Source organism: Narcine bancroftii, chromosome 8, assembly GCF_036971445.1.
Source record: "Narcine bancroftii isolate sNarBan1 chromosome 8, sNarBan1.hap1, whole genome shotgun sequence".
Lineage (NCBI taxonomy): Eukaryota > Metazoa > Chordata > Chondrichthyes > Torpediniformes > Narcinidae > Narcine > Narcine bancroftii.
In genome coordinates, this window is record NC_091476.1 from 5,190,079 (window position 1) to 5,211,771 (window position 21,693).

General features: G+C 40.6%; 1 protein-coding gene across 2 annotated transcripts in view; it reads right to left on the reverse strand.

Moving 5' to 3' along the window:
• LOC138740289 (phosphatidylinositol 3,4,5-trisphosphate 5-phosphatase 2-like) overlaps positions 1-21,693 on the reverse strand; it is a 208,898-nt gene that overhangs the window by 37,547 nt on the left and 149,658 nt on the right. For both annotated transcript variants that reach the window (XM_069892720.1, XM_069892719.1), the window contains exons 13-23: positions 21,007-21,203; positions 19,234-19,351; positions 18,227-18,323; positions 17,318-17,456; positions 16,398-16,497; positions 12,953-13,041; positions 11,355-11,436; positions 10,725-10,814; positions 7,940-8,053; positions 2,689-2,777; positions 658-745 (exon numbers count right to left, since the gene is read on the reverse strand). In XM_069892720.1, the coding sequence (XP_069748821.1) occupies positions 658-745; positions 2,689-2,777; positions 7,940-8,053; positions 10,725-10,814; positions 11,355-11,436; positions 12,953-13,041; positions 16,398-16,497; positions 17,318-17,456; positions 18,227-18,323; positions 19,234-19,351; positions 21,007-21,203 (1,203 nt within the window). The remainder of the gene's footprint in view (positions 1-657; positions 746-2,688; positions 2,778-7,939; positions 8,054-10,724; positions 10,815-11,354; positions 11,437-12,952; positions 13,042-16,397; positions 16,498-17,317; positions 17,457-18,226; positions 18,324-19,233; positions 19,352-21,006; positions 21,204-21,693) is intronic.

The window sequence follows — 21,693 nt, forward strand, 5'->3', positions numbered from 1 at the left end:
TTCTTTTAAAATTTTCCCCTTTCACCCTTAACCCATGCCGTCTAGTTTTTAATCTCACCCAAACTTGGTGGAAAAAGCCTGCATGCATTTACTCTATCTATACCCATCATAATTTTGAACCCCTCTATCAAATTTCAGCCACAGTCTTTTTCACAGGGTCTAAAACTAGAAAGGGTAGATTTAAGGTGAGAAGGGAAAGATTTAACAGGTATGTGATGGACCCCTTATTTCACACAGAGGGGTGGGAGCATTGAACGAGCTGCCAGAGGAAAGTGGTAGAGGCGGGCACAACTGAAACGTTAAAAAGCATTTGGACAGAGAATAGAAACAAAAGATTACATAGGAAGCAAGCAAATAGGGCTAATTTGGATAATTAATGGTCATCATAGGGAAGTTGGGCTGAAGAGTCCATTTTTATGCTGTAAAACTCCATGACCCATATTTTGCTCACATGCTCATGGTGAAATTCATTCTTCGTCACCCGCTTTGTTTGCAGAGTAGTATTGACTATATTTGCAATTATAAAGTGAATGGAATAAAATTTTGGAAGAAAAGAACAAGACTGAGCTGTTACCATCTTGCTTGAGTATTGGAAATTACTGAGGAGGAAATTCCAGCTCCCATAAATATAACAGCACCAAAACAGCTTTAACTTACCATAGGATTCATATCCATCTGTGGACTTTATGGTCAATAGCAGATGCTGGTCTTGTAGATACTCAATTTCAGACAGAATTGGAGATAACTATCAAATGTAATGAGAGAAGAGGCAGACTGAGAGGAGTGGACATTTCTTCATTGCGAGAACAGGAAACCTTTGGAATTGTCCACTTCAAGGGCTGCAGAAGCTCAGGTCATTGTTCATTCAAAACATATTTCTGGGTATGAAGGGAATCAGCATATTTGGGACTGGCTCAGGATTGAGCCAGAGGGAAATGTAATGCAGCAACACAGGCCCATCTATTGCCCTTTCCTAATTGCTCTTTTGCAGGCACTCCTAATGTACCATTGGGAAACAAGTCCCCTGTTTTGACACTGTGAAATTAATGTCTTGGCAAATTAATATGAATCAAGACTTAGGAGAGAATTCCGAAGTAGTGCTGTTGCCCTACGCCAGAGGTCACAAAGGCTGTTGGTTTAGGAGGAGGTAAAATCTGGTGCTGGAAGGCAACAGTTCATATTAACTTCTGGCAAAGGCCCAATTAGAAATCCACATGGAATCATGGATAATTATAAAGAACATATACCAGTGGCAGATTAGCCATTAGGCTGAGTAATGAACCTCATTGTTTTTGTTAAGTCACTTTAATCAGACCATAATGCATCTGGTGCCTCCTTACCATCTGGGCCCCTAGGCTTCAGCCTACTCATCCTAATGGTTAATCCACCACTGCTGTATATACTCATGTAAAAGTCACATTTTATAGGCTATTTTTAACATTGAATTTATGGGGCAGTTTATTACATGGATGCTAATTTTGACCACGCTAAGTAACTGTCATCGGAGGCATTGGGAGTTATGATGGTGGGTGGCTGAGGCAGGAGTTCATATTCCAGGCGCGGGGAGCTCCAATGGGTGGGGTGCGGTCATGGTCAAGGCGTTAGGAGCGCTGATGGGTGGGGTGTGAAGTTGTGGTTGAGACGTCAAGAGCTCTGCTAGGTGGGCGGCCTGGGCCAGGTGGGAAGTCATGGTCGAGGCGTCAGGAGCTCTGACGTTGGGCGGTTGGTGCTCAAGCCTGAGTTCACAACCAAGACGTTGGGAGCCTGAGCCTGCAGGCAGCCGCGGCCAAGGTAAGAGACTAGAGTCGACTTTTACATGCAATATATGGAAACTTTCAGATTTGCTAACTAAAAATAGGTGGGGGGGGGGGGTCAACATTTACATGGTATTGACTTTTAAATGAGTATATACAGTTTATAGAAGAGAGAGTTCAAATCCTAAATTAGTGTTAAAAGAAATGACAGAAGAATACAAATTAACTTTTTGCCTCAAACACCAGCTTGGTCAATTTAAATTGAGAGAACATTGTAAAACATGCTCTTTGCATTTAGCCCTCACTCTGTAAATTGAGCGTCCTTGATTAGCATTGGTGGGATCTTGCATGAGATCAAATCCAAACGCAGATAGGTGGTGGTCTGGGAAGGGAAAAAGCTTGCCAGCACCCTCTCCCTTGCCTTTATTTGTGGTGGGTAGTCTGCAGTAAATAAAGGAATGCTAAAGGTGGGATGTGGGTGAAAAATGCTTGAGAGCCACAGGTCTAGAGAAAAGCTTCCTCTTGGAGGAAATGCAAATCAAATACTGTTTTTTAAATGAAAAATTTCAAATTTTACAGTACAGTAACAGGGCCTTCTGGCCCATAAGCCCATTGCACACAAATACCTAAATTAACCTACGACCATCCTAGGTTTTGAAGGGTACTAGGAAACCGGAGCACTTAGAGGAAACCCACACAGTCACCTGGAGAATGTACAAACTCCGTACAGACAGCAGTGGGTCCAAACCCGGGTCGCTGGCGCTGTAATAGCGTTGCACTAATTATTATGCTTAACCGTACAAATCAGGTTCAAGAAATATTTGTTAAACAATCAAATATGGAGTATGTCACACCTAACATATCGAAATCTAACGTTAATTGCTCAGCTTCGTGTACATAATTGTTATTTTTGATTAGGATGGACAATACCTACCATTGGCAACTGGTGTGAAGCCCATTCAACTCTCAGAAATCCATGTTTAATGCAGATCTGAGTCCCATTATCCAAGCTTTTCTTATATTCTGTGAAAGGAAAAGGCATTTTGGATGACCTCGCATTAAAATTTAATTTTAAATGTAGGTTACAGATCTGGCCCGCGAGCCCGGATCTATGTTTTGAAGGGTGGGAGGAAACCAGATCACCCAGAGGAAACTCACACAGCTATGGAGAGAATGTATAAACTCCTTACAGACAGTGCTGGATTCAAACCCGTCACTGGCGCTACAACAGTATTGTGCTAACCGTTACCATAACCTTGCCAGCAACATTGTTTTGAATATTTGAATTAAGTTTTAAGAAAATACAAAATATAGGGACTCAATAAACACATTGAATATAAAATGATAGAAAAATATTCATAAGGTCCGAAAAAAAGGAGAGTCCCTCTTCTCCAGCGCCCTCTCCCCAGATTCGAAAGAAAAGGGGACAGATGGTGGGGAATAGAGGGAGATAAAAAGAATGAAAATTGAGAAGAAAAAACAACAGGAGCAAGGTTCAACATCTCAGAGTCACATCATTTTAAAAGGATTACATTTCTAATAAGGAGTAAATTATACAATCTGGGCATTTAAATAATTTAAATAAGGTTGCCAAATTTCAACGAACACACTATATCTATTCCTAAGACTCGCAAGCAATCTTCTCAAGGGGAATACAACTTTACACTTCCATATTCCAACGATCAATGTGAAGTAGGGAATCAGATTTCCATGTTACGTTTCCCGGCAATTTTAATAAATGTAGCTTAACCTCTGGGGAAGATAAGTTTTTATAACTTCCAAATTCCCCAGAAGAAATAATTCTGGGTCTAGAGGGAATTCACCCCCACAATTTCTGTCAATACTACCCCCAATTCTCTCTAAAAGGGTCTTAATTTTGTGCATAACCAGGTAAAAAAAAAGGTACCAATGTCTATACCACACCTAAAGCACCTAGCAGACAAATTCTGGATTTTTTTGGGTATCTTTTGAGGTGTGAGATATAATCTCATTAAATATAATGAATCAGTCTCTATCTAAAATTAATTAAAGTAGTCATACATAGAGCTGACCAGGATTGTGGATCGATTACACAGCCTAAATCGTGCCGCCAAAATTAAAACATTTACACATATTTTTCCCTTTGACAAAACATTTATTAAATGCAACAAGTTAAAAAAAGATTTCATCTGTCTCATTAAAATTCTCATCATTCCTCAACACCTTTGTCACTTCAGATCATAACCGCATTGGAGAGAAAAGGTTGTCTTTGAAGAGAGAATCATGAGAATTGCAGATGCTGAAATGACAAACAGTAAGAGGCTGGACGTCATCCAGCATTTAGGGAAAAAAAATCTCAATAAAGTTTCCTCCTCAAAACATTTCTCTCCGTGGATTCAGTCTGACCTGCTAAGTTTCCCCAGCATCTCATTGTTTGCCTTTGAAAAGAGCTTAAATGTAAAATATGTTCATCTGGCAATCTTAATACTGAAGAGAAACATTTACCTTGAAGGCCAGTGAATAGGCTGAACCTGTTAATTGAATACTCTTTGAACAAATAATTCTTTTAATATTATTGTAAGGCTTCTGCCCTGTCTAGTTCAATTAATAATCAATCTGAAACTCAATGATGTTGAGAAACAGAAAAGCTGTATTCCCCTTGAGAAGATTACTTGTGAGTCTTAGGAAAAGATTAATGAACTTGCATTGATTCATGTTTGGAAATGGTTATTCAGAATAATGATGTCTGTTATTGTTCTAATGCTCTTGATTTCTCTCTGCAAGTCCACAAAGCTGCAGTGGCCACCAAACTATTGAATTAAGTCTGGTAAAGCAGCAGCTCATTCAGATAATGGACTTAATTGAAAGACTTTGAGTGCAGTTTTGTGAAGAATTTCATTATCTGGGAATATCTTCTGCAGAAAGAAAGAAATCTTCTTTGACAGATATAGGAGATTGGGTTGGAATGGATATTTAATTGAATGCTGCTCTTGGTCAAATAGCAATAGAAGTGAAACAGTTGACTTCAGGCTCAGAGCAGGCACCCTATTTCAGTGAAAAGGACCTGAAGCTTTCCTTAATGGATCTACTCATGAAAGACTATTGAACTAGAAGGTTTGACAAAGAGGGCAATTGATTGACAGTTAAATGTAAAATTATTAATAAAAAAGTTGATTAAAATGAATTTCTCAATAACAAGGGTGACCATTATGGTTTCTCGTCAGAATAGATACGTTATTCAGACGGTCTAGAACATCGAGCATAGTCTCAGCATAAGGCATTGACCTTTTAGAATTGAGATTAAAATAATTTTCTCTATTTGGGGTTTTGAGAATCTTTGAAATCCCCTTTTTCAAAGGACTTTGGGTTCTGAGTTACTGAGCATAGACTGCATTCTTATCCCCCTGCTCTACTCACTTTACACCTATGCGGTGTGGCTTGGTACATCAATAATGCCATTTACAAATTTACCGACTATACTACAGTAGTGGGTTGATTAAAGAAAGGGGATGAGTCAACATACAGGAGGGAAATTGAAAACATGGTTGAATGATGCACCAACAACAACCTTCCACACAATGTCATCAAAACTAAGGAGCTGATTGTTGGCTTCAGGAAGGGAAAACTAGAGGTGTTCAATCGGTGATCATTGAGGGATCAGAGATGGAGAAGGTGAGCACATTTAAGTTTTTGGGAGCCACTATCTAGGAGAAGCTTTTCTGGACACATCAATGGCATCATGAAAAAAGCACATCAGCACCTCAACTTCAAGAGTTTGCAGACATTTGGTGTGACACCAGAAACCCTGGCAAATTTCTACATATATGTGATGGAAAGTGTGCTCACTGGCTGCATCATGGTCTGGTGTGGGGACACCAATACCGCTGAGCGTAAAGCCCTTCCCAGGACATTGCAAGTAAAACCCTTCCAACTATCAAGAACATGTACAGGGAATGCTACTTTGAGTGATGTTTCAAACGGGTCTCACAGCTCGAAATCATCCTGTCAATGACAGCATTTATCCCTGGCCAATAAACAGTACCTCCTCTTGCATTTTTCCATTCCAAGGTTCCCCTTGTGTACCCTTTCCAGCATCTCTTGTCACAGTGATTGAGGAATGGCAATTCTGCTCTGTCTGAGTAGAAGCCCATTGACAACACTCAGCTCAGCTCTGATGTTGTAGTATGGCTGACATTCCCCTCTAGGCCATCCTTCATTCAGATTCTTGATGACCTTCTGTAGAACTGGGCCCTCTTCTGTTTCACCTGTGATCTGCTTGGATTTCAATTTAGATACCGCACTACTTCACATGGAGATTCACATCTGTCTCTGTGGAACTCTCATTGTGTGCTTTACTCTGTGTTGTTGTCCTGAATAATGCATTAGCTAACACAGCAAGTTTCCCTGGGGTGTCACCAATTCAAAGTCATAAGGTTGTAGCTTCACCATAATTTTTTGGATTCGCAGCAACATTTCACTGAGATTTTCCTTGATTATCCCTATTAATGGCTTGTGGTCTGTCTCTGCCACAAATGTTGGTCGACCATACACATAACTTCAAAGTACCCGTAGATATTTTTGTCCTTCTGGATGCATCAAAGAACACCAAAAGCACTGGTTCTATAGTTAGAATGGTCTTCAGTTGTCCCCATTCTTCCTCGTGGTTGTCTGTCCACTTGAATTCACATTTGTCCTGAAACAACATCCTTAGGTACATTGTTTTGGAAGACAGGTTTGATATGAATTTACCAATGGAATTGATCATTCCCAGCACTCTCAATATGCCTTTTTTGTCAGTAGGTCTGGGCATCTCTAAAATTGCTTTCACCCTGCTCTTGTCTGGCTCTACACCTGCCTCTGACAGTTTATCTCCCAGAAAGGTGATTTTCTTCACACCAAACTGATATTTTTCTCTGTTTAATTTTAATCCATACTTCTGGATGTGTTGTACCACTTTCATGAGCCTCTCATTGTGTTGTTCTTACGTGGATCCCCATAGGATCATGTCATCCATGTACACATGTACCCCATTTATACCTTCTATGACACTTCCAGAGCTGAGGAAATTCCAAAAGACATCCTCAGACAGGTGTATCAGCCACATGGTGTATTACATGTACAGTATTTTGTGTTATTTTCATGCTGATTTATTTGTCGGAAGCCCTGGGATGCATCCAATTAGGGAAAAACTTTGCACCAGCCATCTCACTTCTAATTTCATTCCTGGTTGGAATCTGATAATGTTCCCTCTTTATATTGGCATTCATGTCTTTCGGGTCCATGCACTTGCGTAGGTCACCATTCTTCTTTTTGACACACATCATTGAATTCATCCATTCTCTGGGCTCCTCCACTTTCTTTATGCCCCCTAATGATGTCATTTGGTCGAGTTCCTGATTGAGCTTTGCTTTTAGTGGCGCTGGAACCCACCTTGGGGAATGCACCACTGGCTGGGTGACCTTCTTTAACTGTACTTTATAGGTGAATGATTGAACTCCAAACCCTTCTAGTTCAAAAGCAGCAGGCAAGGCTTCCCAGGTCTCAAGAAACTAAGCAGGGGAAAGGGAATGTACAACTTACAGAGAGGATAGGTGCCCTGACAGCATTTCCTGTGCGACAGGAGCGACATTGCTTCTTTCTTCCATGACAATACCACTTAGGAGCCGAGGTAGTCCATTCAGCCAATCCAATCTGTTCTGTCATTCAATAGTTAATGTATTTTTCCTTTCAACTATTCTCCTGCCATCTCTCCATAACTTTTGATCTCTTAAATAAATCAAGAACCTATCAACCTCTGCTTTCCCAAGCAAACCTATGATTACATGCCTCCCCTAAAGCAGAACACCATCCCAACCTCTCAGCTTTTTCTTTCAATCCAAGACCTGTGCCCATCAATTGGGGATCAGATCTTTCCCAGGGCTGAAGAATGGACCATACTAAGACTCCATACCCTTTACATGCTGCCATGCCAGGTGCAGATCTTAGCAAAGGTACATTTATCAGATAGAGTTTGGTGAGGGCTGACAAATAAACCATAATATTTAGTCCAATAACCCAGCTTGAAACTGTGTCCCTCGTCTGCAGGACTAAATAATTGGAGCATGGAACTATTGAACCAACAGGAAACTCTCTGAGAATTATCACCATTTTTAAACCTCTAATGTTGATATTAAGACAGTCAAAATAAGTATTGAACACTCTCATACCTTCTAAACAACTTGAATGAAATTCAATGAAAAACTTTGTTTTGCAAGTTGTCTTGACAATGGCCTCGATAATTTCAAACTCAATACAAGCTTGTCCAGAACTGTTACCAGGGCCTGGAAACAACATGAATTAACATAATTAATTAGACAAAAATGTCTGAACAACAAGAATAACCTGCATTAATATAGCACTTCTAATTCACAATCACAAGTGTGTATCAGCATATATTATGGTTGACAATAATGATCAGTTAGTAGAGCTGATGCCTTACAGTTCCAGAGACCTGGGTTTAATCCTGAACTTAGTTGATCAATGCTGACTCTTCCCTCTCTTCCCACCCTTATTTTTAACAGGAATATATTTTTGTTGAGCACTGTGAAAAAATCTCTTTGAAAGTCTTCCACTGTTCCTCAACTGCTCTACCAATTAGCCTGTGCTCCAGTCCACCCTGATCAGTTCCTCCCTCATCCTTTTGTAGTCTCCCCTGTTCAAGCGTAATATACTAGTTTTAGATCTAACTATTGCACCCTCCATCTGCATGAGAAATTCAATCATACTATGATCACTTTTTCCAAGGGTCCCTAACTACTAGATTGTTAATTTTACCTATCTCATTGCGCAAAATAGCATTCTCCCTTGTTGGTTCCTTAACATGCCTCAAGAAAGCTATCACGGATGCATTCTATGAAGTCATCCTTCTAACTCCCTCGACCAACTTGATTTTTCCAATCTACGTGAAGTTAAAGTCCCCCACGACAACTGCCGTTTCGTTCTTATGTGCTTCAGTTATCTCTCAGTTAATTGCCTCTGAGACTGTGCTGCTGTTATTTGGTGGGCGATAGACAACTCCCACCAGTGATTTTTTTTTCCCCCCTTTACTGTTCTTAATCTCTACCCAGATGGACACAACATTCTCTTCCTTAGATTATATCATCTATCACTATTGCCCTGATCTCATCAATTTTTTCTATTTTCTTCCCACATCCCAAATTTTTGGTCGGTTAAATGGCCACTGTAAATTTCCCCTAGCAGGTGGGTGACATCTGTACAAAGTGAAGGGAGGAAAGTTTCGAGGAGACATCAGGGATATGTTTTTACAGAGTTGTGGGGGCCTGCAAAGCCTGGCCATGGGAGGTGGTGGAGGCTGAAACATTAGGGGCCTTTAATAGCCTCCTAGACAGGTACAGAAGGAAAAATAGAGGGTTATGAGGTAAGGAGGGTTTGGTTTTTTTTGGTACGAAGACATAGGATGGAACAGCATCAAGGGGTAAAGGGCCTGTACTGTGCTGTAGTGTTCTATGTTGCCAGAGTGTGAGAATCTGAGAAAATTAATGGGAATGTGAGGAGATTAAAATTGGACTAGTGCAGGATAGTGCAAAGGGGCGCTTGATGGTTAGCAAGGATTCAGTGGATGGAAAGGCCTGTTTTGATGCTGTGTGTCTCCATGACTAAATCTACATTATCCATATTGCACTTCAAAACATACATTGCATGATGCAAATGTGTCTCCGATGGACATCAATGCTGAAAAATGTGACCACGTCAGAATTATTTACCCCTGACAAGAAAACCATAAACAAATGTCGAATAGAGGGACCATAAGAACTTACCAGGAAGCACAAATTATAATTTACCATTACAAACGTAACGCTTTTGGTTGATCTCTACCCTAACACCTTTGCATGCTATTATTTGTTCCTCCAATACATGGCTAAAATCGTTCAATATTTATATCTTCAAACTTCAACGGCTGCCTTATCTGACTGAGTTCCAACTGCATTCCCTCCTCACAAATTTTAAACTACAATCCCTCAATTTTGTTTTTGTAATCATGAAGGAAGTTTCCAGGCAGGATCAATCTAACTTCCAAACCTTTCAGCTGGATTGGAATACTGAATAAAGGAATAGTCGCAGCTGCTTGCCTTGGCACTTTTTTAAGAATAAAAATGCTTTTCTTGATTTAGTGAACTGTTCCTCAATGTAACCTCCACTGATCTTTATTTTCTATTTCCCCATCTCTCATATTTATCCCTTTCTTTTCTTTTCTTTTGCTTCAGTAACAGACCAGTTGGAGATCAAATCTGTTCAATGTGATGACCACATGAGCATTGTTTTTCTTGGCAGCCTCACTGCTATCCTTCCCTCACGCTTAAGACACATTTTATAGACCAAAGTTTTTAATTCCATCATTCTGATCTTCATTTTGTACCCAGGTGCAAGACATGGAAGACTTCTGTTTATCCCACAGAGTTGCACTTCTCCCCACCCCCCACAACTCCTGATTCACCAGCTTAGATCCAGATAAAGAGCTGAGCATGAAATCCCATGTACAAGAGGAGCTGGAATCTGGAGCACCTGCCAATCAAGTCTAAGACTGATCAACTCAAGTAAATGTGTGGGCAGGCTGAGGCTGCCAATATAGACAATGCTCATAATTGAGTAAAAATACAGTATTGACACATTGAACAGATTAGAGCTCAGCTGGCCTGCGATTGAAGCAGAAGAATTTAAAGGGGTAAATTGTTGGATGCACAAACAAAATGTCCCTGGTTCACCAATTCCCCACTGGAGCCTGTTCAACCCCTTCCACCATACCCATATTTTAGTGACTTCTCCTCTCTGCACTCTCAGTCTTGATGAGGGTTCTGTCCCGAAACATTTACCATTCTTTTTCTCCCACAGATGCTGCATGACCTGCTGACATCCTCCAATGGACTGTTTGTTGTAATTATAAAGTCCTATTTTTCTGTACAGAATGTTGCGTGGATCATCGAATTCTCATACCTTTTTTAGACACAAACTGGGAAGTTACTCCAATTTCAAATGTGGAAAAGACAGGCGAATGGTCGCTGGTCATGATGTCATCTGTGCAACCTGCAGAAAGCAAAAGCCCATGAAAGAGAATGAAATGTTGTCCTTCTGGATTGCAGGGGGACACTGAACCAACCCCTGAAATGCCCAGATAAATTCAGAGTAAATGTGTGGATAAATAATAAATATTTGCTTTTGGAGCATGACTGAAACTTGAATAACCTGGTGCAGGAGTGAAGACAAGGCTCTGACCAACTACAAATAATTAAACAATTCACAAACCATTTTTTCCTTTGTTGTTTTCAGTCTTGGCTTTAAGCAGCTGTTGTGTTAAGATCCAAGCCTTCTTCATGCTAATTCTTAGAAATGATAGCATTTGTAAAACATTCTCTCTTTTTTGGAGGAGCTGGCCTTCAAAGAATATAACAAGCATCGCTGCTTGCATTTGAGTGGTTGAGGCAGTTCTGTTTTCAAAACTCAGAGAACATCATGGAATTGTGTACTGGTGGGGGAATGGCCAGTGTACTATGCAGTTTCTCTTTAATCCCCTTGCTTTTTGTCACACAGGAAACACTCATATCAATAAGGATTAATTGTACTCACCATATGAAGTACACTCATTATAAGTCTCTGGGTAGGATTTCCACAGGACTCGGTCACACCAAGAAGGAACGTTTATCCTTATCTATAAAATGGACAAAGAGCAAAAGAAGGTGGGGTCTCTGGTTATTTACTTTTTGCCATTAATGCGGGAAAATTTGTAATTTCCAATTTGAACCTCTAATTGCTGAATTGCAGTGGTTTGGAAAGTTCAACCCAATCCATCTAAAATTACTTCTGCTTCTATTTCTCCACTGATCATAGCTCAAACTTTTGACTGTGGCTCTCTTCAGAGATGCTCACTAACTTGAGATTTTCCAGCATTTTCTGCTGTTATTGTCTGGTTTCTTATTAAATCCAAAATAGCATTGAGTTAAAGTGGAAATTAAAATCCAACAGGGTGTCAAACCACAGTCACACCTAAACCTGAACAATACTTAAAGAACTGTCCCCAAAGCAGCCAGTGTATGGTAACAGCAAAGCAATAGCTGGCCTAGATACGAGGAAGGTTGTTGAGCAGGAGGTCATAGAGATCTCCAGTGTGCCTGAATACCCTCTCCAACAATCCAGCCCATGCAATGAATTAGTCCAACCAACTCTGGAGCAAAAAGTGATCCCAAGCTGGTTGCAGGCTGAGCAAAGGGAGAATGATTGCTGGATGCAGCTCTCAAATTATTTGAATGATAAAGGCTACAATCGGTAAAGTTAAGCAACACACAAAGGGTAAGAGAAACTCAGCAGGTCAGGTTACATTCAATGAAGGCAGCATTGGGACGTAACCCTTCACTAGGACTGGTTAAAAACCCTGATGAAAGGTTACAGCCTGAAACTTTGTCTATTGCCTTCCATGGATGCCTGCCTGACCTGCTGAGTTCCTCCAGTGTGTGTTGCTTCCATTTTCCATCATCTGTGGTCTCTCTTGTTTGAATCAGTGAAGTCAGTCCCTTTGATTAACAATCCTAAGATTGGGAAATACTGTGTGCAGGACGTTGATGTGGCAGAATGGAATCTTCGATTGTCATCTCATTCCCAAACCCAGCTCGATATATTCCTGATCCTTTTGTGAGTGAATTTTGGAGATAATAGATTTCTCCAAGGCATTTCATTGCCACAGGTAGTTGATGCAAAGTCTGCTGTGTGACCTATGATGTCATTAGAGGACATCAGCCATGATTTGGTGAACAATGGACTGAGGTGCCTGGAGGAATCCATTCCGGTGCCAATATGGCACATAACAATTGCGTGCAAGTGGGTCCAATTCCTAGGTCCATGTCTTCATCAAAACTATGATTCCTGCCCCCATCCATTTTTTCAAAACTCGTATGGACCAAAATATATAGTTTTCAGTTGTGTCCAGCTGAGAGCCAAATTTCTGTCATGGCGACAGTCTCATGTCTTTGGAATTGTATTTGCTTTTCAAATTCCCTTCCTTATTTCTACAGACGCACACCTGTTACTTCGCACAGTTTAGGCGAACACTCTCCATGTGCTCTGTTCTACCACCTCTGATATTGGCCTCTTTGGAATCCGCAAAATCATACATTAGGGCAAGAAATAAGAATGAAAGGGCAAAATTAGGAAAACAAAGTGGTCACACATACGCCAGTGGTTTTGTGCTTTTGCCATGAGTATGTATCTCTGGTGTTCCGCTCATATCGATAGGTAGGAGGGAAAGTTATCTCTTCTTCACCTGTCAGGAGCAGAAGGTCAAGAACGCAGCATTACGAGGGCAAAGATTTTATCCAACAACGACTCATAATTCAGACCCTTCATCAATGATCAAGCCTTCTCTCTATTACCATTCCAATAAAGCATCAGGATCCAAAAATGTCAAGTCACTCTCTTCTCTCCAGAGTTGCTATTTTACCCGTTGCAGGATCCAGCATTTATTTTTATTGCAAATGTCTAGCATCAGGCAGGGTTGTTTATAATTTGTTTTAATACACAATTATGATATCTGGGTTTACAGCATTGGGAATAATTGTTATGTTAGCCATTACCCACAAAAACAATACACGGAGCAATGTAGTGTATGTTATTAGAATAACCTATAGAAAACAACATGAAAATTATTTTATATACATGTTTACTACAAAAACAAATATAAGTTGCACATCATAAATGAAGATGATCCAAGCTGTCTTGTAATTTGTTGATTGCAAGATAACTGAAGATATGAGACAAATTGATACAAATCATCTTCAGTAATTCCTGCAAGAAGTTATCTGTGTGTGAAACCATTTCGATGGGCCCCAAGGGTTACGAGTCTGAACACAGTTGATTGAACATGATTTGATGTACACATAAAGGGCAGTCACAACAGAGGTAAAAGACACACACGTACACACACTCACTGGATTAAACGATACACTCACAACCACTTGCTGGTAGAAGACCTGACATTCAAGTTACAATATATGATACCCGCCACCCTTTGATATGCCTGGCAGGCACGGGTCTTATCTAATTAAACTAGGGACACTCGGCACACAATACTACAGCTTCCAGCCCTTTGTCTGTGCACACCTTACCAATGATCCTCCAGTGTTGCCCACGGTTCCCAACCTGGAGTGGAGCTCGGGTTCATAGTAGATGAAAAGAAGAGATAAACCCATGGTGGGCTTTATAGTGCCATCAGCTGGAGAGACTGATGAGACCATTAAAGAGGCCAATGACCAGGTGTGTGCTGACCTGTGGGCAAAGCTTGACGTTGGTTGTCGTGAGCTGACTTCAGATCAGGTTCCAGATGGTGAGGCTACGTGCCCCTCCGTAATCCACATTTCCACCAAGTTCCAGACAGAGAGGTTATGTAACCTTTCACAATTCACGCTACATGTGCATCCATAAGGCACTTCTAGATATTCACCTTACATGACTGAATATCAGAAAGGATAAAATTTGCATGATAATCTTCCTTTCTCATCTTTCTTCACTACTGTCTTTGATCAACACTTGTAATACTCCATTTTAATTTCTATTGCTTCTGAGCTCCTCATGAAGCATTTTTTTCCCCCCAGAGATACAGCATGGTTACACGCCCTTTCAGCCCATGAGCCCACACTGCTCAAATACCCTCATGTGACCAATTAAACTACCAACCCCGTATGTATTTGGAATGTGGAAAAAAACCGGGGCACCTGGAGGAAACTCACACAGACACGGGAAGAACATACATACTCCTTATAGACAGCCCTGGATTTGAACCCGGGTTGTTGGTTCTGTAGTAGCGTTCTGTTAACTGCTCCAATAACTGTGCCACCCTCAATTGTAACTAATTGCCCTGACATGCTCGCTGGTTTCAAGATTCCTTCATCATGTCGTAAAACAGATGTAATGTTACACAAAATTGTCTAAGATTCACCATCAGCAGAAATTGCCCAGGACCCCTTACAGTCAGTGAAAGAGAAGCAAAAGAGAACCTACCCCCCAGAGTCACTGAGTGTCTGTGGATTCACTTCTAGTGCTCACACAGCCACACAGACTCCAGTCCAAACCATTGGCAACCTGAGCTTCAGATCCAAACCCATGACATGATCAGGAAGCCTTCAGTGCCCTTGGCACCTTCTCGTCTACCAATTCCATGAACTGGTATCCATTCAGCTAATCTTAAGTCGTCTGCAGCCTGGTGCAAGTCTTTTGACCAGAGTCATCACCAGACTTCAGCCTGCATGGGTTCTTTGTCTTGAGTTACCAACAGCCTGTGTGATCTTCAGCCACAAAGCTCCTTATTGGTCCACCCCCATGGTCACTATCCCATAGGGTCATCTCCTTTGCTTCTCCTAATCAAATGGGGGAGGGGGGTCTCTCTGTTTTCTGGTCTCCTGCACCAATCCTCTGCTTCCCTGGATTCTGCAACCCCTCAAAGACACTGCTCATCATGGGCACCATCACCTTGGCCCAAGACCCTGCAGTCACAGAATAACTAATTATATGGTTTTTCTCTCGCATCTTCTTTGCCTATGATCTCAAAATTGTAGAGCTGCTTAATTTTCCAAGTGTTCCCTTCCTCCCAGTTGTCAGCTTTGGCTCCATTGCTAACTGAGACCTATGTTAGTGGAATAAAGTCTACTCCAGAAATGAGCACCTCATTCAGTGCAACACTGAGTCATTGCTGCTGGATCGATTTTCCTTCAGATGGGACACATAATTGATCCCTATCTGTATGTCAGACCATGGAAGGAGAGGAGAGGAGGTGACTGATAGACACATTAGTTCAACATGGCTACTCGTGAAAGTTTAGGTGTGCACAATTACCTACGTTATACAAGAGCAGTTCAAACAAAAACCCAGTGCTAGCTTTCAAGTGGTTTGTCATACAGATTATGCCAGTGAAATGCTATAATTTTTTTCACAAGTCTCCCATGACGAACATTTCCTAATTTCTCAATTTTTACATTGCTAGTTCTTCATGTTGGTTTCACCCAGAGAAGAAATGAAGTTAACTGTGTGTTCAACTTTATTGACAGAGGTACAAAGATGCAGTAATAAAGTTTGTTCAGTGAGGATTCTCATATATAGGAGAACAAGTGAGACATAGTACAGAGGTGAAAGGTTACAGAGAGTACAGAGGTGAAAGGTTACAGAGAGTACAGAGGTGAAAGGTTACAGAGAGTACAGAGGTGAAAGGTTACAGAGAGTACAGAGGTGAAAGGTTACAGAGAGTACAGAGGTGAAAGGTTACAGAGAGTACAGAGGTGAAAGGTTACAGAGAGTACAGAACAACAGCAACATAATTTTCCAGTTATGAGCCTCACTCAGGAGTCTGATAATGACAGGAAAATAACTGCCATTGAATCTGCTCATGTGTGACAGATATTCATGAATCTGCTTCAAATATCTTTCGCTACATTAATCAAACCTAAATAAGTCATAACTGGTCAACAAGTATTTAGAGATAAGATTGACAGAACTGGATGTGAAGTTTTATTGAGGTTTTACTTAGCCCACTGGTCACAAATAGCACTGATACCACAGTGCCTAATTGTGTACACATTTGAAAGCATCGCAGCAACAACTTAAATAATTTAGATCATCAGATTTACTCACTGAAATTCAGAAACACTTTTCCCTTCTCTTGTTCTAAATTCAGTTGATCAACACTCAGAATTGCTTCAAATTCCTTTTTGCTGATGTAATTTAAAATATCCTGGAGGATAAAGTATAAGAAAATTATCTTCATTAGAATTGAATATCCAAAAGAACACATCCTCTAATATAGTCTACCTTCTACCTTACAGTTCACTCCAGCTTCCAGCATCACTTAATCCCATTGTCACATTCCAGCTATTTGTTCATCAGCTCTAGAAAAAGGGCTGGAAGTTTCCATTTGGAGAAGAAAATTCCCATGGGTCTACAACATGGACAATAGAAGGTGAGAGACCAAGGATAACTGTGGTTTTCATCCTTCCATTTCTGGAGGGAGATAACACACAGTCCTTTGCCTGCCTTACACAAGCAATGGTAAGGAGAAGAATTTTACTCTTCGGGTCCATATTGGGCCTCAGAACAACTCACAGCTACTGGCAACCACCATGACCTTCAGCAAACCAAGTAAAAGGACCAAGGCCTTTATCACAAACACATTTCTTCCATTGGATGCATCAGGAGAAAGAGGTCTTCCTTCATTTTTTGCATGGGAGCAACATTACAGCTGTCATTCCTGATGCAACTACCTTGGCTGCAGATGTACCTCCCCCCATTGTAGAGTCAGAGATTAACCTTACACCTGTTGCAAAGGGTAACTCACTATGAACTATAGCACAGACCCTGTGAAAGTACTAGGCAAATGAGTAATTTTAGAAGGTAACAATGTTGTGAGGAGTATGAATGGGCAGAGGACGGTAAGTGTGTTTCTGGAGGAAGGAAGAACGAAGAAAGCACTTAGCTAGAAGAGTGGCTGTCTATTTCTTTCCAAACCCAATATTCCTCAATAACTTCCAGGAAAACAGAAAAAAAGTGAGGAGTACCTGGATGTCCATTTCAAGCCGATAGTTTAGGTCACCAAACCAGAAGATATGAGTGAAGCGCAGAGCAATGTCAAAAGAATTGAGCTGCTTATCTCCCAGTGATAACAATCGGAGAATGTCCAAATAGTTCTGGTTTCGCCTGCAACGGAACCGAAAGGGAAGCTTAGTTTACAGTTGTAGGTACCATCAAGTGTTACATGTGGGATGAAGTCTCCATTCCAATGCTGAGAAGATCAGCTTATGAAATGATATGGACAGACTAGAGCAAGTCTTGCCTATGAAATTCCTCCAAAAAATTCTGACAGCTGCAAATGACAGTCCCATCTATGCTGGCTGTCACAGGAGTTCAGATATGTAATTGCTTAAAACCACTCTGAATGATAAAAGTAACAACAATCTTTTGAAAGTTATTTGAAAAGTAAATTAATCAAAAAAAAATTAAAGTATTAAATCGACTATAAATAATAAGAATTTGTCTTGTTCTTCCGTTCTCTCCACACATCACTAAAAGTACCATTGAAATGGAAGTCCCACAATTAGCAAAGAATTTTCAAGCATATTTTAGCAGAATAAATGCAAGGAAATCTCAGCAAGATCTATCTTCAAAATTGGCCTGAAAGGTATGTCCACAGTGGAGAGAAGCTGGGAAATGGCCAGGAGAACTCAATATCTCTTCACGCTATCAGCATCTCCAAAGGATTATTGAAACCTCTTGGCACTTGTGCTAAGGAAGCCCAACCATCTCAAATATTTTCTACTCATGGATGCTGATGTGCTAAGTTCCTCCAGCAATTCTTTGTCTGTTCAAGATTCCAGTATCTACAGCTTTTGTGTTTCCTGATAGATCTGTTCCCCTACATGACTTGGGCAGCCTGAGTTTATGTAACTAAAATAAATTAGTCCACGTACCTGAGCACCTTTTCACTGCCAGATGTTAAATGACTGTTCACAAAACCCAGAGACGTCCCATTGAAGAGGAATGAAACACCAACTGCACCCTTATTTCCTGAAGAGTAAAGATACATCAAGAGTGGGATAAGTAACAGATGTTGATCAGACAGAGAGAAAAATTTGAAATCAACAGAAGAAGGAAATTGATTTTTGTCAGAAGCCTAAAGCCGGAAGCACCAAATTAACACTTACAGTATTACAAGCTCTGTTCTCAAAGAAAAATCCAACATGGTTTAATCCCATCATCAATTTGCAGTCAATTAAATGTCCAAATATGAGCTGCCTCTGGGGTCCATCAGTCTCCCAGGAACACGTTGCTAAGGTCCAATGGCAGGTGTTGATCTGGCACACCTGAAGTCCTTTCGTGAAGACATGTGGCTGTTGACTTCTTTGGCCTTCTCAATACATTTTGTGGCTTCCTATTGGCATTCAATTCCATTTTTCCTCACCACATACCCTCCACCACCTTGGTTTTCTCCAGCCTTCCTGCCACACCAGGGGTAACACAGTAGTGCAGTGGTTAACACAATGCTATTATAGCACCAGAGATCTGGATTCAAATCTTTCGCTGTCTGCAAGGAGTTTTTACATTCTGCGGGTGGTCTGGTTTCATCCCACATTCAAAAGACACATGGGGTGGTAGGTTAATTAGTCACATGGGTGTAATTGGATGGTGTGAGCTCATGGGTTGGAAGGACCTTGTTACCATGCTGTATTTTCATGAAACCATCAGTGTGGGACATTCAGAAATAGAGTCAAATAGTGTAAGAGGTAATTTTTGGATTCCACTCTTAATACAGAAATATAATTTGAGAAAAAGAATTGTCTACACAATTCATGTCAAGCTGATAATCATTATTCCAAAGCCAACATGTTCAAAATTTAGCCCGATTTTCATTCTTTGGAGGCTCCAAAAACCAGTTCCTTGTTTCAGCCCAGAACATTTCAACATCACAATTACTCACCAAATGTATTTGCTATTCCAGTTTTCACACTGGAGACACTGATGTGACTGACTCGATTCTCATGGTCTGGCTTAATCAGCACCGCGATTTTAATACTCCACAGTGAGTATGTGGCTACCTACAAAACAGGCACATTAATCAATAATGATTGAGAGTGGACTGGTTAGCTGAAGAATTACTGCTGTTTTGAACTGGACATATCTGGACAATATTTGATATTGTTGGGAGATATCAGAGTTGTAACTGAACTTGAAGTTTAGCAACAAGCATGCTCATGCTTGTTCACTAGTGTGGCTGGGATATTGTTTGGTCCCACAGCCTTTTCTACACTCAATGTTCTTCGCTATCTCTTACGTCACGTGGAATGAAATAAATTGGCTGGTTTCTGCAATGGCGATGATCTCAACAGGAAGTCAGAGATATTTCACAGTAACGGGTTAGTTCTGAATCTATTCTATTTAGCACAATTTTCTATTTAGCACAATTGTGGTGGCATAAAACATGATGTCATCAGTGTGAAAATGAAACTTGAATTGCATATTTATGCTCATTTCTGCCACAGCCATCAAGGACAGATACAAGGTTGAGGAAGTTTATCTCTTGTGTTGGCTCATTTATTATCCCCCACAGGCACAATCAGATAGTGTGTCCTTCGGGACTTGGCAACACTCAATAGCCCATCATCTGAAATGTTATCTTTGCTCCCTTCTCCTTCTAATGCTGCTTGTAATAACCTTGATTATAATAGCAAAGAGAAGGAGGCGGAGACTTGTGCTGCTTTATCTGTGTGTAGTCATTTTGTTTTCCTTCTCTTGCCTCCCCTGCCGATCAATTGTCAGTAAACCAGTACTATGGCAGCACAAGGCAGGCAACACCATAGGGTGCACAACTTGCTAATCTGCTGAGAATTGCCAGCATTTTTTTGTTATCAATTGTGGACTTTACTCTCTTTCCCAACATTTATTCCCCTCTTCTCTAATTACCCTATATTTAAATGGCTTCCTAGACCCCAGATGGAAGGGCATCCATTTAAAAGAGAGATGCAGAGGAAATTCTTTTGCCAGAGAGTGGAGAACCTCTGGACTTTGCTACTATGGGCAGCTGTGGAAACCAGGTCGTTGGGTGTATTTAAGGCAGAGATTGATAGGTATCTGATAGTCGGGATCAAAAGTTATCGGGAGAAGCTGAGGCAGTGGAGCTGAATGGGAGAATGGATCAGCTCATGATAGAATGGTGGATGGACTAAACAGGCTGAATGGCCTACATGCTCCTATATCTTAGGGTCTCAGACTTATGGTCCTCCAGAGGGCAAGTAAAGCCTGAGGTCAGATATTTTCCAGTTCACTACTTCTCTTTGATGTTATTTGTAAGCTTGTCCACCGTTTCAAGTCACCATTTCTGATTCTATGTTTTAACTATATTCATTTAATTCTTTGAATTCAAATTACTCAGCTAGTGGTTGGATTAGAACTCATGTTACCAGTAAATCACTTCTGATAACCATTACATCTTTTGAAATTTTCTAACACATCTATCATATCAAACCAACATCAATTTGAGTTCTTTTTTGGAAAACAGGATAAAATCTAATAGTGTTTTAGAATATCTTGATTAGTAAGACATTGATCTGCTCACATCATCAATTTCCCAGTTTTCATCTCAACTTACAATGTAAGTAGGTGAGGTTTTAAACATTTGTGGTTTCTCAACAGTCGATGACACATTTTTGTTTTACTATTTCAATGATTTTTAGGCTGGATTTTCTGCTCTTACCACTTTGAAGTCTTGTTCTGTCACATCTTTTATCCCAGCCCGTAGGAAATCCACCCATTCCTTGTCACCTAGTGAGTTTTCCTGGGTCCCAATCACATAGATATCATGAGGAATAGTGGCTGTCGTTTCATCTCTTGTGCGGCCAAGACCCTTTGACAAAAGCCAAGAAGCAATGCTCTTTGGAGGATGAGCAGCACCTTTTAAATATTGCAGAAAGGTATTTCATCAATCAGTGCCTCCCTTACGCATTCCTCTTCTTCTTATTACACACACGTGTCATGAATACCAAACAAATGCCTGCCCATGGGCTAACACGTGTCCTCTACCTTCATTTTTTGCATGTCATTTCTTAACTTGTTTTGCCTCAGGAAAAGCTACAAGTGCATAGGGATGGAGTTTCAGAATACATCTCATCAGATTGCAACTCTCAGTTATTTGCTTTCATGTTTACTTGCATGCAAAGCATCACAGTATGTTATAGCATGTTATAGCATGTTATAGCATGTCATAGCATGTCATAGCATGTCATAGCATGTCATAGCATGTCATAGCATAGCACATGATAGTAGAAGACCATTTGGCCTCATGTCCATGCCAGATGAACATGGATCTATTTTGATTACTCCCACTTCCCAGCTCCAGATATTTTTTATCTACTGTCAGGTTTCTGCCTGTACTGTCTGCTCT